Raw genomic sequence first — 17,679 nt, forward strand, 5'->3', positions numbered from 1 at the left:
ATTAATTTGTTTGCAAATATAAGGCCATTTTCAAAAAGGAATTTTTAAGAAAAGCTGGATATGGTGAGGAAGTCAGCCAAAGCAGTTGAGATTTTTTATTAAAATTGGAAAATATTTTTTTGTAGAATTTGCACAAAACCACACAATTTGTCTTAATTCCAAACAAAAAATTGTAATGCATGGAAAAAATTAATAGAAAACCCGAAGTGGACTGAAATTTTGTAATTTTTATGAGGTTAACATAAGGTTTCACACCACTGAAAGCATAGTAGTGAAATGCACGGCCTGACGTTGATTTTCACGTTATGTCGAATAATACACCAGGCAGAAAAAGCCGGCAGTCAGGTGTTACCCTATACACAGCACAAAGTGTACCTGAGAATATTTATGCAATTTTCCAAAAAGTGGGATGGACACTGCATACCGATCGATCGCTTCTCTTTACAGTATATTTTGGGAAGAAAACCTATTAATGACCTCATGTTTGCTTTATAGCATCACTTTAGACATCCCTAAAACTTTTACATGCAACCCTAATAACAATTGCTTTTATGTTTAAATATTTAGGTTTATTTTTGGAATTTATTATTAGACTATTAAATGTGGGTTATTCAAATTGTGCAAGTGTTTTACTTTAGTAGCATAGAGTGTCCTCCAAAAAACTGTTTAGGCATCATGTGTTCGCCTGTTTTATAACTTGGCAGAGATTGAGGTTCAGATTGAGTGTTGCTGGGGCAAATACCTGATTCTGTTCTAATAGGACATCATCACTGTGGCTCTTCAATCTACATATTAAACAAATTTTCATCATCATCCATGAATCAAATAACAAATTAAAAAAGATACTGGCCCAGAATTTCAAACTGATATTCAGAATCTGAAAGATAAAAAGGAGAAAAAGAGAAAACCCAGTAGAAAGCCTTCAGATTAAATTCTTAAAATGTCTATAGGCAGAATATTGAATAAAAACAAGCTTACTATCCTTGATCATGATTAAATCCTTTTCAAAAGGCCAATGAATCTCTTTTTAATGTTCACAATTGGAATTTCCGAAATGCTGTACACTGCAATTTTAGTCACAAACCAGCAATTATCTTTATCTCCACATGGTCTGAACACAACATAATGATTAAACATGCGTTTGGAAGACAATAGAATAAGCAAAAGAATTCTCCTGGTGGCAGAACATTTTATGAAAACAGATTTTTTGATGTCTCTTTGTAGAAGCAGTCTTGGGTATACATACAAAGAATATGCAGTAACGCTCTACATTATTATGTGTTTAAAACAAAAATATTACATACATTCTGTGCTTTTTGTATGAGTAATGGTACTTGTTCACATGCTGCACATTTCTCAGGCATGTCCAGACACACTGCTTGATTATACAGCGCCTTTAAGTATTATATTTATTTATACACCCGCCATCCACTTTAATAGGAACACCTGTACACCTGCTCATTTATGTGGTGATCATCATGTGGCAGTAGAACATACAATCAGTTGTTCACACCAAACATCAGAATGAGAGGGAAAAGTGATTTGACATTAATCATGGCACAGATGGGCTGATCTGAGTATTTTAGAGACTGCTAAACGCCTTGGATTTTCACACACACAAGTCTTTAGAGTTTACAGTACATCAAATAGAAAAGAGAAAAATAACCTTCTGATATTGACGTTTCTATGGCCAGAAACGTCTCGTTGGTAAGGGAAGTCAGATGGACATGGACAGGCTGTATCAAGCTGCCAGTTAGTGTATATAGTAATGCAGAATAATCACTACATATGTGATGTGCAGAAAAGCATCTCAGCAGCCACATCAAACTTGATTTGATATGTTCTTATCTTATGCTGAAGTTCATCCACCTCAAGGTTTGATGTGTTGTGTTTTCTGAGATACATTTCTGTTTAAGTACATATAAGCATTTATAGACTTCCTGTTAGCACAGACTGGTTCAGTCATTCTACTCTGATCTCCCTCATCAACAAAGTCTAAACTTGTGATTGATTTTATTTATTTATATATATATATATATATATATATATATATATATATATATATATATATATATATATATATATATACACACTCACCGGCCACTTCATTAGGTACACCTTACTAGTACCGGGTTGAACCCTCTTTTGCCTTCAGAACTGCCTTAATCCTTCGTGGCATAGATTCAACAAGGTACTGGAAACATTCCTCAGAGATTTTGGTCCATATTGACATGATAGCATCACACAGTTGCTGCAGATTTGTCGGCTGCACATTCATGATGCGAATCTCCCGTTCCACCACATCCCAAAGGTGCTCTATTGGATTGAGATCTGGTGACTGTGGAGGCCATTTGAGTACAGTGAACTCATTGTCATGTTCAAGAAACCAGTCTGAGACGAGTCGCGCTTTATGACATGGCACGTTATCCTGCTGGAAGTAGCCATCAGAAGATGGTTAAACTGTGGTCATAAAGGGATGGACATGGTCAGCAACAATACTCAGGTAGGCTGTGGCGTTGACACGATGCTCAATTGGTACTAATGGGCCAAGAAAATATCCCCCACACCACACCACCAGCCTGAACCGTTGATACAAGGCAGGATGGATCCATGCTTTCATGTTGTTGATGCCAAATTCTGACCCTACCATCCAAATGTCGCAGCAGAAATCGAGACTCATCAGACCAGGCAACGTTTTTTTCCAATCTTCTATTGTCCAATTTTGGTGAGCCTGTGCGAATTGTAGCCTCAGTTTCCTGTTCTTAGCTGTCAGGAGTGGCACCTGGTGTGGTCTTCTGCTGCTGTAGCCCATCCGCCTCAAGGTTCAACGTGTGCGTTCAGAGATGCTCTTCTGCATACCTCGGTTGTAATGAGTGGTTATTTGAGTTACTGTTGCCTTTCTATCAGCTTGAACCAGTCTGGCCATTCTCCTCTGACCTCTGGCATCAACAAGGCATTTGCGCCCATAGAACTGCCGCTCACTGGATATTTTCTCTTTTTCGGACCATTCTCTGTAAACCCTAGAGATGGTTGTGCATGAAAATCCCAGTAGATCAGCAGTTTCTGAAATACTTAGCCCAGCCCGTCTGGCACCAACAACCATGCCACGTTCAAAGTCACTTAAATCACCTTTTTTCCCCATTCTGACACTCGGTTTGAACTGCAGCAGATTGTCTTGACCATGTCTACATGCCTAAATGCATTGAGTTGCTGCCATGTGATTGGCTGTTCAGAAATTTGTGTTAACGAGCAGTTGGACAGTTGTACCTAATAAAGTGGCCGGTGAGTGTGTGTGTGTGTGTGTGTGTGTATATATATATATATATATATATAGATCCAGTATCTCACCAAAGAAGACAATACTATGGAAATGAAACTTGGATATATTTGAGTCAATATGCAGTTTGTATAGCAGTTCATAAATAAATAAATAATTTAACATACAGCCATTATTATAACTGGCAACAAATGTGAGTACACCCTAAATGAACGTCAGATCTGTGTCCAAAGTGTCAATATTTTGTGTGAACACCATTGTTATCTCGCACTGCCTTAATCCTCCTGGACGTGGAATTCACCAGAGCTGCACAGGTTGTTTGGGATCCTCTTCCACTCCTCCACCATGACATCACAGAGCTGCTGGATGTTAGACACATCGCGCTTCTCCACCTTTCACTTGAGGATTCCCCACAGTGCTCAATAGGGTTCAGGTCTGGAGACATACTTGGCCACTCCATCACCTTCACCTTCAGCTTCCTCAGCAAGGCCGTTGTCATCTTGGCGTTGTGTTTGGGGTCGTTATTATGTAGAAATGTTGCTGTTCGGCCCAGTTTCTGAAAGAAGCGCATCATGTTCTACTTCAGAATTACACAGTACATGTTGGAATCCATGTTTCCCTCAATGATCCGCAGCTCGCCAGTACCAGCAGCACTCATGCAGCCCCAGACCGTGATGCTGCCACCACCATGATTGACTGTAGGCAAGACACAATTGTCTTAGTGCTCCTCACCAGGGCATCACCACACATGCTGGACAACATCTGAGCCAAACAAGTTTATCTTAGTCTCATCAGACTAAGACATAGATCCAGTAATTCATTCTCTTCGACAGTTTGTCTTCAGCAAACTGTTTGTAGGTTTTCTTGTGTCAGCTTCAGAAGAGGCTTCCTTCTGGGACGATGGCCATGCAAACCGATTTGTTGCGGTGTGTGGCGTATGGTCTGAGCATTGACATCGGACCTCCCGCTTCTTCAACCGATAAAACAATGCTGCAGCACTCATGCATCTGTTTTTTAAAGCCAGCATATGCACCGGACGCTAAGCACGAGGACCCAAACTTCTGGTTGCCTCGGCCTGAAGTTTAAAACCTGGTTATAACTTGAGCTTTCAACAAGATGATAAACCAAAGACATTCCCAAATTTCAACACTGCGCATAATATCTCATGTACTATGATGGATTTGAAATATACTGAAATGCTCTGTGCATAATTAAAAGGAAACCTTATATAAAGTAATGAAAGGGTGCTTAAAATATTCTGTGTGGAGAAGTGTTTCAAGATCCTGCTACATGCATCTCTAAACTTGTGAAACATTAAATGAGGAGACTTTTCTTTTACTCTCAGCATGGCAGTCTTAACAAAATATTAACAGTGACGGCACTGAACAAAATCTTTAAACTCAAATCAATTGCACTATTATTCATTTATCACTCATTTAAATGAAGGATACCAATAATTATAAAGTGCTAAAAGAAGGCTATAGACAGTTTCTCTGAACCACAACACCCTTTAGGTAAATCTCAGAGCTTTGATTAGCACTGTAGGGTGTTCACTGGGTGGTAAATTGCAGCTTTGGCTGGGGATCTTTGATAATCTGACTGCAGGCTGCTGTTCAGTCTCATACACTTCTGTGGAACTGCATGAAAAGAAGAGATTCAGCCAGTTGGAAAAATGAGATCAGCTTTGATTCTTGTTTTCTTGCAATGCCACTGCATGTCAGGTAGGTCAGAACGTTGATGGTTTTTATAGTCTTGTGCATTACATCTAGTTTGAAGCTCAGGCTTTATAGGTAGAGCATCTTTGAATAGTCTAAAACTTTTCCTAAATAAAACCAAACCCTCTGAACAGTATAACAGTAACGCTGTTAATAAATTTTCAGCAAAACAAAAAAACTGTTTGATACTTTATATAACACTTACAAAAATGACTAGTTTATCATGTTCTATCTATCTGTAAAAGGTTTTAACCCAAAAAAACCCTAATAACTAATTAATAGTAACCTATTGTCTGTTATAGCTGGAATTACCTGTGCTTTTATATGAGAAAAAGGCACACCTACTGACTAAACAGATATGAACATTCACCCAATTTTTGGTTATTGATTATTACTAAATCATTAAATATATACTTATCCACACTAGTAAGTCTAATTTTTAACTCAACCTATAAAATGAGATAGAATGTAAGAAATTAATTCATGAAATAACTCACATTTACAATACAATACTCGTACAACATACAATAATTTACAGCGAACACATTTTATTGTAATTCTCTTGACTTTACAGGATGGCCTCTGCTGAACCTCAGTTTTGCTGCAGACTCAGCGTTATCAGCATCTGTTGATGAAATGAACGCAAAATCTCCTACCTTCCATCTGTACAGAGCAACCCACAATGCTGTTACTCAGGTAATTCTGATGGTTTCGTTTTAAAATAGAAATGCAGAATTGGGATAGATCTTAAAAATTGGTATGTGATTTTTGAACATCCCATTCCACACTTAGTTTGCTGTTATAATAACCTCCACTAGATTTTTAAGTCTGATTTTAAAGATTTGCGCTTTATTCTGCAACAATGGCATAAATAAAGTCATATAACGATGTAGAGTGAGAAGGCCTGGGGGCAGCCTGCGTTCCAATTCATCCCAGGTGTTCAAAAGGGTTGAGGTCAGAGATCTAAATCAGGCCACTCAAGATCTTCTATTCAAAGCCATGTAAATATATTTTCATGGAGCTGGTATTGAACAGGTTTGTTTCTTCTAATTCTAGTGAAGGACAAACTATTTCTACAGCGTCTAGAGACACCTTATACAAGTCCAACTAATCTATTAACACACACGACCGAATCAAGAACTCTAAAATCAGTGCAATAACAAAAACAGGATGCAACTAATTGTAAATGTAACCACTTTAAGCATTCCTAAAGAGATATTGGATCTCAAAATGTTTACCTTGGTACAAATGTGAGCCTGAGCAATCTCTCTCTCTCTCTCTCTCTCTCTCTCTCTCTCTCTCTCTCTCTCTCTCTTTCTCTTTCTCTCTCTACTGGAAGGCAAAAAAAAAAAAAATCATACATAAATATTCCTGAAACATTAGTGTCCAAGTCATATCCTGGAGAAAATGCAGTATATTTTAGAAATGATTTTGGAGCAACATTGTTCCCCCTGCAAAAAAAAAATAAAAAATTATAAAAATCTTAATTATTACTGATCAGATTATTATTGATCAGAATCAGTAATAATTATAATTAAATAATCAACTACATATTACAACCATAAAGTCAGATTTATTTACATTTACATGTGCGGCATTTAGCAGACGCCCGTGTCCAGAGCGACGTACAAAAGTGCGTTGAGTCTCTAGCAATGAATAAATCTACACTGGTACGCTAGATTACAAACTTAATATAAATATATATTAATATCTAAAACAAGTAGCTGTTGTACTACTGATGATAGTTTGTAATTTTGCCCAACTTGAAAAATGCACTTCATCGGTTAGTTTCGCGTTTCAAACTTTTATATATAGTCACACTTTATCAACAGTCTCTAAGATTTCGGTGAAACACAAAAATAATACAAACAAAAATGTCTAAATATGAAACAAAGTCCCGAGTCAGAGAGACACGATACCAGCTGTAACTCGACCCAGTTTCTGGACCTGACTTACTACACACTCCAAAGAAAATCGGTCCAAATGAAACCACTAAAATAAAGCACACAAAGTGAGCATTAATCCTTAAGTACACATGATGCTAGGATAAATTTGCAGTTCATAACGAGGTCAATAAAATACAACTTTTATTGCGTTTCATCGCCATATTTAATTCTGTTATTTGGCGCTGGTTAGTTTACAATTAAGCCCAAGATGCCTGCATTTGTGATCCCGCCCATTCTCAAATCAACCAATCAGCACAAGCCAATTATGACCGACGTACATCTTAACAAATTAAACCACCTATATCGTATTGAACCTATAATAGAAATGATCGCTGGGTTAAAAACCTAAATGCTGATACATTCTGATTAATTTGGGCTCCCTTACACCCCAAATACACCTTGTGCAAAAAAACTGGCCATTCAGACCGAAGGTATTAAAATTGCCTTTGTTACCATAAATTATTTGTTGTAATAAACCCTCATTAAGCTGTCTAAATTATAGAACAGTGCTGCCCTCTTGTGGTTTCCTGGAGTAATACAGCGTCTCTCTCTTCGCCAGGCCACATGCCATGCACATTTTAGCGTTTTCATTTACCGAGTCAAACCCTTTTTTAGTTCAAATGTTAGGTTGTGGAAAACCATATTATGTACATGACAGGGTGAACTTCTGGGATCTGTAATCAAAGCTAAATATGATATTTTAGTGTCACATTGCATTGTAGTTACAACATGCTATTTTGTCATAGTGAAAAAATCTTTTCCAGTTTAAGCAGGTGGATATCAATACTTATGACCTCACCCTTAACTTTGGCATAAGGGAGACTATGTGTATTAAACCTCTGGCAGTTTCCCTAGACAGATGCCAGTTCAAGTGGGGCCTGAAGGTAAATCATAAAATAAATTTTTCCCCCAATAATCATTAGTATCAACTTATTAGTATTGAACCATTGCTGATCTCTCTCTCTCTCTCTCTCTCTGTGTGTCTAGCCTGAGCACAGGTGCAGTAGTTATGTCCGTGTTTCTAGCGGGTTCATTTCTCTGAGAGGAATGAGCTGTAGTGTGAACGCTGTAAGCTCCAGCAGTGAGGAGATATTCTTGTGATAAGAGAAGCAGACTGAACAGAGCAACATCTGTCCTGGAGCTCGCAGCTGCCCCGGAGTGCTGTTGTGACCAGATGGATCTCTGAAATTAAAGTGAGAAATGCAACAAGCAGATGCAAATTTTAACAGCCTTCTGTAAAGGTTTTTGCCATGTTTCCTCAAAATTTTGATAGATACTGCACTAAAAAGCTTTTTTTTTTTAAATAAAAGCTTATTGGCTTAAACGTGCTTCAGAATGCTACACATTTTTACTGTTTATAAATGTTTGCATATCTTGAGGTGAAAATAAAGATGAAGTCAAATTTATAGCAAAAAGACATTCAGTGAGTTAGATTAGATGTTTCAGAATCACGGGTTGCAAAGTGGTCAAATTATGTAGATTAAAATATTAATAGGAGAAAAAATGAATATAATGTCAGCCCCTAAGGAAGGTATCTCCCTCTCTAAGTGAAATATTATTTAATACCTTGTATACCCTACCTTTAATATCAACTTCCAAACTCTTCTGTGTCTCCTTTTTTCACCCAGGAACCAATAACTAAGCTTGTGTATGTTTCTTTAGCACGTGTGTGATGCCAGACTTAGTAGAAATCTTTAACTTAAGCAAATAAAAAATATATATAATTTCCACCTAATTATGCTACTGTTAACCACATAAACTATGGAATATCACAATTAGTTATCACATCAGTACCAAAAAACAGACACGTGGAAGAAAACAGCACTGGCACAGCTTTCTGCATGATTTACATATTTATATTGTTCAGTTTAAATGTAACATTTACTTCCCCATGTATCTTATCTTGAGCACTCCTGACTTTAACAACCATCATTAGCAATGTGTACCTATGGCTTCAAGAGTTTAGCCATTTTCCTCTTCATTTAAGCAGCCAAAAACACATAAATTATGTCAATGAATTACTGTTGTGACATCATAACCATGAATATCAGATCAGATTTAGGCACAAAAACATTCTTTCTCTGCTTGAAGATTTCCTTAAGTGCGCACCTTAAAGTAACCGCTCAACTTAAATAATAAAGTTTGTATAAAGTGATGTCAGGTTTGGTTATTTACCTTCACTTATAGTAAAATGCCAGCGTGTGCCTGCAAAACGTATTTAGATTCTTGTATTCTCTGGGAAAGAGAAACTTTTTAGAAATGATATACGAAGAACTTTGGTTAAGTACTAAAGGCAGGAATAGTTACAAAAGACAATTTCTTCCTGATAGCTACAAAGCTAAAGGCAGATGTTAAAGTCAGGAAGAGCTGCAGTATTTACAGATAGGCATCAGTGTAACCAACATAAACAGAGACAGAACACATCCATTTCCAAACACAGCCTAAAGAGTGCATCACGAAAGTAGTGGGTTAAATTTTTTAGCAAAATGTCTGAAAGTCTCTGTAAAATAAAGGTTCTATTTGAAACAGCAGAACGAGTTTCTTCAAAAATGGTTTTGACCAGTTGTATACTAGAAGGATGCAAAAATGTATGGGTTGAAAGAAAAAAATTTAGATTTGCACATTTAACAGAGGATAACTGAGGCAATACTACCAAGCCTTTGCTTTTTTTTCTGTGAGTTGACCACTCAACCAAACCACTTAGACAAAACACACATATACATATCTCTTCATTAATCCTGATTTCTATTCACGTTTAACGCATACAGTCAAGGGTTTAAAAACTAAACTTTAAAATAAGAATATATTTCAGGTATTAAATAATTTCATATAAAAAGGGTAAAAGCTCCCTCCCCACCCCAAAATTCCAAATACATCTTTTAATATACACGTATTATTCCCCTTTCCTCTTACAGGAGTCCATGCAGTACCTATTTATAATAATGGCAGAGTTTCTTTTTCTTCACACTATTTTGTATAACTGCTTACATGTAATTGCAAAGCGGCACAAACACGCAGAGAAGCTTATACTGTAGGTGATTTGGCTTGCTTTTTCATAGTGTGGTAATAACTTGGTTTAAAATGAGGAATAGTATTCTTAACATAGTCAGTTATGTTTATGTTATGGCCTGCAAGAGTCTATAGTTTGTATTGGAGAAAAGCAGATGAACAGCACACAGCTTCTAGTGCATGCCTCATCTACCACTCTCCGGTCAGTTTGGTGTTTTGGTCCCGTTTGGGTGGAGCTGGCGGTGGACCCCGCCGTAGCGTTGCATAGCCTGAGATATTGGCACCCGTGTAGCCTCCCTTTTTCTGCTGGCCCAGCAGCAGCTCTGGGGGAGGGGGTGGTAGTGCCATGTCGTCCATAGTGGCCACAGGGTCCATCTTGGCCGAGATGCGTGATGAAGTCAAGGAACTGTGTCTAGACATAGACTTTCTCTTTAAAGTCCTGTTAAGGTCCTCAAGAAAGTTGGGCTGGATGGAAAGGTTGCCTTTGGGGGACGTGGGGGGCATCTGAGAGGTAAATGGGGTAAGAGGGATCTGTTGTGGTGGGGGAGAAAGGACCAATGGTTCGGGGGTACCACTGCTTCTGCGCTGCATAGCCGGAGCAGGTGTTTTTCTCAAGGAGCTCTGCTTCCTTGTTGAAGTGTTGGAAAAAAGCTGTGGCTGAGGGTTTACTACAGCCACTTTGGGGGCTCCGGTATGCAACTCCACAGGTGGTGGAGGAGGCAGGAGCTCTGAGTCTGGAGGTGGAGGAGGAAAGTCAAAATCAGGTGGAGGAGAAGGAAAGTCTGAGTTTGGCTGGCAGGACTGACTGGGTTTCCCATGTAGAGCCAGTGGTAGGTTTGCCAAGTTGATCTTCCCTGGTTTCATTGATGCTCGGAAATTGAGTGAAGAATCCTTGGATGGCGAGCCAGTTGTAGAAGATGGAGTGGAGAATGAGCTAGGGGTAGGCTGGCTGGGCTGAGCAAACATGCTCACCAGGTCTTCCACTTTTTTTGACTCTTGGTACTCAACAGAAGAATTGGACTTAATGCTGGAGTTTCGCTGTGGGGTCGGAGGAGGCCTCTTAACTGATGCGCTGGTTGAAAGATTTGAGGAGGTGGAAGGAGATTTCTTCATTGGTGACCCTATCCTGGAAGAAGAGGGGCTGAGATCAGAAGGCAAAGGTGGGGGTGGAGGAAAGTCTAGGCTACTTTCTGGTGGGGGTGGTGGGAACTCAGGAGACTGGGGCTGTGCCGGTGCTCCTGGCTGCCATTTGGGCTTTGTTTTAACCACTGGAGGAGACACAGGGCTTTTAGAACCATCTAAAGATCCAGGAAACTGGTTTGCAATCTGTTTCACCAGGGATGATGTTGGGGAAATGGCAGTGGATAAAGGTGGTGCTTTTGAGGGGAAACTGTGCTGTTTGGGCAAGGTGGGTGGAGGCTGGTTGGGGCTTTGGCTACCAGAGAAGCTCTGCTGCTTCTTCATGGAGTTGGGTGGTGTTGGTGACAGAGGTGGACCTACAGGGGAGACTGGAGACATGCCATGTCCAGCTGGTTTAGGGGCTGTCTGTGGAGGAAATCCTCCAGTGAATGTTTTAGGTGGGGCAAGAGAAGGCATTGGCAGGGTCGAGAAACCCACAGGCGGTGGAGGTGGAGGAGGCTCCTCATCTTGGTTAAGAGAAGAAAAGTCATAATTCATATGGGGAAATTTCTGAGCCAGAAACTCTTGGAGGCCACTGGTGCTGAGGGGTGGAGGGTACTGCTCCGGAGGTGGTGGGGGAGGCAAGATTCCATTGCTTTGCATGTGATCTAATGGAGGAGGAGGCAAGTGCTCTTCCTCAGGAGGTGGAGGGGGGATAAACTCTGGCTGAGGGCTTGGTGGGCCTAATTTGAGCACTGCCATGGCTGACCCTGGAATGGGCATCGACAGAGGAGGTGGCGGTGGGGCTGGAGGTGGAATGGTGGAACCAGCTGCTATGTTGTTCAATACTGGTTTCACAGACTGAGGGGGAGGGGGTGGAGGTGCTGACTGTTGCTGCTGCTGCTGCTGTTGTTGATGTTGTTGCATGGCAGCCACTAGAGGGGTCTGTATGAAATGATTAGGGGCCTGGGAGATGTTGTGAAGCCTCGCAATGGTGCTGTACTTGGTAAACTTGGTGGGTGTGGAGTGGCAGGTTGGGTTGGGCAGGGGCGGAGGAGGTGGAGGAGAAGGGGGTGATGGTGGAGAAGGAGAAGATTGGGGTGACATGCTTGGGAAGCTTCCATGTGGTAGGACAGATTGAGGCATCTGAGGCAGATGGGGAAGTTGGAGAGGGTAAGAAGCTCTATTAGGCTGTGTAGGAGGTAGCTCCATTCTCATCTATGGAAGAAAGAAGAAGAATTGTATAAATTTTAATCTTCAAGTAAAATGTCCATGTTCAACTTTGCTCAGTATGCACACAGAAGACAACAGAACCATTTAAAAGAAATTGTTATGAAATGACATATCATATGTAAAATAGTAATAAGACAACAATTATCGACATGGCATAAACAAGCATTCAAAGCCATCCTGTAAATCACATTTACTTAGATGGACATGTACATTTTGAATAACACAGATTTCTTTTACTTTCCTGTGTAATAAATATTAAGAACTTACAGACCTCCGTTGTTGATGATTACCTTAGGGTGAACCTTTCTGAAGCACAATCCCATTATTGCACACACATAATTCTTTGTAAATACAACACAGTGCATTCAAGCTAAACTTTATAGCGTTAATCCTACAACATTACACTAGGTGCTTTGTGGGAATCCATTAAAACACAAGCCACTAACACCAATCTCTCACACCACATCCCAATTAGGCTGCATTCACCAAAGCACACAGGGAGTAAACAACTCTAGAGTACTAATTGATTGGTTAGTGGCCTCTAAGTTAGGTGAGGATAAGAGAAAACACCAGTGTTATGAGGGTTTTCACACCCTAACCTCAATCCCCACCAGTGCATAAGGGCATGGCCTTGCGAGACTTGAATTTTGCACCCTAAAAGAGGAAAGGAGAAAAGCACAGAAAATCAGCAGTCACCCACAGTGCACTGGCCTATTTGTGTTTGAGGTGCCAGTATATCAGACCAGCTCAAAAGAATATTGAGCATGCTGATCTTTGACTTTTGCTGATCTGAAGCAGCTTCAGCTGAACACAAATCGAATACATATGTGATCATAAGGAAAGCTAATTCATGCAGTTTAACTGAGAAGCAGATTTTTCTATAACTACATGAGTATCAATCTGAGTCTCAATGCTACACTTATTCACAAAATGCTGATCAAGGTATTTACTTTGATAAAATATTCTATATTAAATCACAGCTGCAAGAGCTGAGCTGATGAATAATTTGAGCATTTGGATAAGGCCAACATGTCCATGGTGGTTTACTGAGCTACTATAATATTAAAGGATTAGATAATATGTCTATGATCAAGTTATAATTTTACAGGACAGAAACAGAATAAGAGTGACAAGATGGAAAACAGTAGCAGATAATAGGAAAAGCAGCTAATGTTGAATTTTCTAGGGCACCTTGGATTCCTCTGCCTGGTTGCCTCTCTTCCAGGCTTCAGAGAAGATGGAGCTGACCACACTCTGAGAACGAACATGTCCAGAGGAAGTGGTCTCTGACACACCACTGTCTGAATAGTTGGACTGAGATTCTGCAAATATAAGTGAGATTTACAGTTAACTGTGCAGTTTTTGTGCAGTTTTTTTGCAAAAAAAAAACCAAAGCTTTGCTCTCAAGAATTTAAATCACATGCCACAATCCAAGATCACCTGGCAGACTGGATGAGCTGGAACCAGACTTCATGCTGGAGCTGGAGAGAGACGACCAGTCATGGGCCGCTTCGGTACGCTTCATAGCCTCCTGGTAGTTAAAATAAAGCTGCTTTCCATACTGCAAAAACACCACAGAACATCTGAGTTACTTCTAACAAAAAAAAAAACAAACAAACAAAAAAAAAACTGACTCATGTCACCATATACAAAGTAATACCTTTGCAATACGTATTCCATTGACCCACTGATGTAGAGTTCTGACATCTTCACAGCACAGGTATTTAATGTATTGAGACTTCTTCTGAATTTGTGGATGCTGAGAAAAAAAAAAAAATATTATAATGGAACTAAAAGTGTTACCAGGTTTAAAATCTTCCACATCACTCCAGGGGGCAGTACAAATCAATAGTGGAATGACAGCAGTTTTTGGGCAAATGTTATATAATCTCTACCTACTATAATAACCTTATAAACAAAGATATACCATGACTTTAAAATTAAGCAGGCCATAAAACCTTTTCAAGTGTTGTGGGATCAAAACCAAGTGTTTTTCAAAAAGTTTAAATCAGTGTTTTGGCTTCAGGAGAATTTTACAATCAATCATTCAAACTGTTATTTTACTTTCTTTCATGAATCACAAGAAAAAAATAGAGCACAGTGTACAGTTGTCTTCAATTAAATTGTAAAATGCATGCACAGAATTGCTGACTAATTATTATTATCATGCTTTGCATCTGTTAAAAGCATACGCACAATGTATTACAGTGTAACACTATTAGTAGCACCTACTTGATTTTCGTATCTTGACAGTTTGTTATACATTGTATAGTCAGGCTCGACTTTATTTCATCAAGTTTGCAGACTGAAGATAGAATTCAATGAGCCATCTGTATATTATAGCAATAGCATGGGATCAGATTTTATTATACTTACTTGTACTTAACCATGGCATGTTTCAGTTGGATATTTTAGCTGCACTTTTATAAATGCTTTTCTAAATTCTGCTTATGCAAGCATTTACAAATGCTGCTTAAGCACAAACTGAGTGTATTTTTTACTAAGCCACCTCTTAGACTGTTTATTTTGTGATGTGTTGAAGAGGAGTTGTTAGAGTTATGCTTATTTTTGACAAAGGTTTTAAATTTTTGCTGCTGTAACTAATACTTCTCCTGTGCAACGCAAATATAAAGTCAGATAAATGTTCATGCTTTATTTTGACACGCTACTTGGCCACTGCATGTGCTGTTTCATAATGATAACGTCTCCACTGTTACTCCAAAAGAGTATATAGTGAATAAAGCAAACCTTTCTATGTATTATAGGTCCAGACATTTTTATATATGAATATCCACACAGCAATAAACATCAGATCCTTTTGTGCTGTTAGATGTAGTTACAGTATTTGGAATTGGAAACACACATGGCGCAGTTGTACCTGATGCGGTGGTCATTTATGCACTCACACTCGTATTGGAATACTGATTTTGTACCTTAAGGGCCATGCAGTAGTCGGTGGGAGCCTTGTACTTGCTGCGATAATCGCGCCCCAGATACACGTTCACATGATCCAGTTGTAGGAAGCATGCCAGGTCTCTAGAAGTCTTCAGTGGATGGAATTGTGGGAAAAGTACAGAGAAATTTAACAAGTTGCAAAACAGTGTTACGGAGCTTAAGTGGCAAATAGACATTTCTTACAAAAGATATTTTTCATCTACAATGTTTTGTTTTTTTACATTAATTTTGAATACTAATGAATAATTTATGCAGGCTTTCTCTAAATACAGATCTTGGACAATTCTTTTTTTTTTTTTATCAGGTCTGGATTTACATTTAGTTAAGCAAATTTTCTGTATTTTCTCTATATCCATCCATCCATCCATCCATCCATCCATCCATCCATCCATCCATCCATCCATCCTTTAGCCTAAAAATAAAAATATCAAATGTTTTAAAGTGCTTTGCAAAAACTATTTACCTCTAATATATTTTCCATATTCTAGCTTCTTTGTTACAGAACATAACATAAGAAGAACCTGAGAAAATATGTTATGTTCCTTTTGTCTAAAATTAGATTTTTATCTGAAATCGTTCACATCATGTTAATGTAGATGAACCGGATTTGTGGTAGATGAGCATGTTATGACAATAAGACAGTAACCCTTTGACATAAAACCCCGCCCTGTTATGAAATATTAAATGTGTGTCCTTCTAGCAATACTGATTCGGCATTTCACTGTCAATCTATACACATTGTAATCCTTTACTCCTTTCATCCTTTGTGGTGTGCTGTGTTGTGTGTATCGGGAGGACTGTGTGATTGAGGCCACAAAAAGAACAACAGATGGAGAAATAAAGAGTGAAGAAAAAGAACAGAGTGAGAACTGACCTTGGCTTTGCCCTTTGGCACATAGTATAATCCAGAGGCTCGTAAAAGAAAATAGCGCTTCTTCCAGGACTTTTTACCATCGTCTTTAAGCCAGAGCACCCCCTCCATCTCAGGCACACTGATTGAGCTTCCACAAAAGCACTCCTTCAGAGACGCAAAAAAAATAGTTTCTATGAACTATATAATTCAATGTGTCTTCCCAGAAACAAGGTTTTTTGTTTGTTTGTTTGTTTGAGAGATAGGAAATTAAGAACTTTACAGAACATCTTACCTCCAGCAGAGCTTCTTTATTTCTGTCAGTCATCTCGCATGTCTCTTTTCGGCCCAGCAAATAGTTCTGTCAATGAAGAAGCGGTTAAATAAGGTCAGAATATACATTTTGCAAAGCAAAACTTAAATGAATAAAATTAAGCATTAAAAAAAAAAAAAAAAAAAAGGTAAACAAAAAAGGCTGCAAGCATGACAGAGCAACACTAAACTTGACAACAAGCCAGATAAGACTGATTAACCTTGTACAGCCTGTGAGAAAGGGTGGGTCCTTTGAGTCTCACACTCAATCAAATTGTGTATTTACACCAGACTGACTTTAGGTGACTTCTATCCACCACATCAAAAATTTTATAATTACACTCTGAGGAAAAAATTGGTTCTATTAACACAAAACATGTTAGAATCCACTTCATATTAACGCATATAACAGCTTTTTTCATTCTCTCTTTCATCTGTGGGAGGTTGTTAAAATATGTTCAGGTCTAAATGTGTTAAGTTTACCCCAAAATATACATTGTTTGGTAAAAGGAAATCTAAGGGAAAAGTGATTCTGTATTACTACATGTTGCTTCAGACTTTACAGTGTCGAATTACAATTACTAAATTTTTTTGCTCGGCCTATTGCTTTTGACCTAAAGTATATATGAAAAATGTGATGTAATGATAACATATTATGAACAACAAGGAGTCTGGTGTATGAGCTAACACTCAACTAAGTATCCCAATTTAAGAAAATAATACACTGAACAATATGCTAACATTAACACAAACTCTGTGTCATATCATTCTTTTTTTCGCAGTATGATAGTGAGGTGTAAACCTAGCTTGTTGTTTTGGATATGGTCCAAATGCTTCTACTAGTGAACTATCAGGATTTGAGATTTATAACTTTTAAATTTCAAATCCACTCCTACATTTGAACTCTTCCAATATAGGAAATGAATGCTCACCTGATAGTAAGTGAAAAAGTATTTTTAAACTGTAGCTGTGGGACTACAAAATATGAACTATTTTTGCAATCTAAACCAAATCTGAATTTGATATTTGATTGCATTGATAGCTTGATGCAGCCCGTGTGAACACAGACTACAGGCATTGTGGTGAACATGTTTTGTGCCGATCCTTAAATCTTACCTGTGGGTTCTTGAAGAGAGCGTATTTCTCAATGCGTTCAATGAACATAAGTCTGTTGGTGCTGTCTCTGGTCCAGTTTAGCAGGTTCTCCACCAAGTTCTCATGGTCCTCAAAGATTCGCTCTGGAAAACAATGAAATAAATATGA

At 38.6% G+C, this 17,679-nt stretch overlaps 2 protein-coding genes across 4 annotated transcripts in view; one reads left to right on the plus strand and one right to left on the minus strand.

The window, feature by feature from the left end:
* Positions 1-5,536: 5,536 nt before the first annotated feature.
* LOC124382631 (secreted phosphoprotein 24-like) lies at positions 5,537-8,214 on the plus strand. Its single transcript, XM_046844636.1, has 3 exons — positions 5,537-5,688; positions 7,703-7,822; positions 7,926-8,214. The coding sequence occupies exons 1-3, from the start codon at positions 5,629-5,631 to the stop codon at positions 8,037-8,039; spliced, it is 294 nt and encodes a 97-aa protein (XP_046700592.1). The 5' UTR covers positions 5,537-5,628; the 3' UTR covers positions 8,040-8,214.
* A 562-nt stretch (positions 8,215-8,776) lies between these two features.
* The window catches only part of raph1a (Ras association (RalGDS/AF-6) and pleckstrin homology domains 1a), a 55,487-nt gene continuing 46,584 nt past the window's right edge, over positions 8,777-17,679 (minus strand). For 2 of the 3 annotated variants that reach the window (XM_046844631.1, XM_046844629.1), the window contains 8 exons: positions 17,533-17,654; positions 16,400-16,465; positions 16,129-16,272; positions 15,233-15,343; positions 13,960-14,058; positions 13,740-13,860; positions 13,491-13,621; positions 8,777-12,284 (listed from right to left, as the gene is read on the minus strand). In XM_046844631.1, coding sequence (XP_046700587.1) covers positions 10,137-12,284; positions 13,491-13,621; positions 13,740-13,860; positions 13,960-14,058; positions 15,233-15,343; positions 16,129-16,272; positions 16,400-16,465; positions 17,533-17,654 — 2,942 coding nt within the window. In that variant the 3' untranslated portion in view covers positions 8,777-10,136. Of the gene's footprint in view, positions 12,285-12,898; positions 12,954-13,490; positions 13,622-13,739; positions 13,861-13,959; positions 14,059-15,232; positions 15,344-16,128; positions 16,273-16,399; positions 16,466-17,532; positions 17,655-17,679 lie in introns of all 3 variants that reach the window. The other variant, XM_046844632.1, reaches the window with a different exon arrangement.

This window comes from Silurus meridionalis, chromosome 3, assembly GCF_014805685.1.
Source record: "Silurus meridionalis isolate SWU-2019-XX chromosome 3, ASM1480568v1, whole genome shotgun sequence".
In the NCBI taxonomy this organism is placed as follows: domain Eukaryota; kingdom Metazoa; phylum Chordata; class Actinopteri; order Siluriformes; family Siluridae; genus Silurus; species Silurus meridionalis.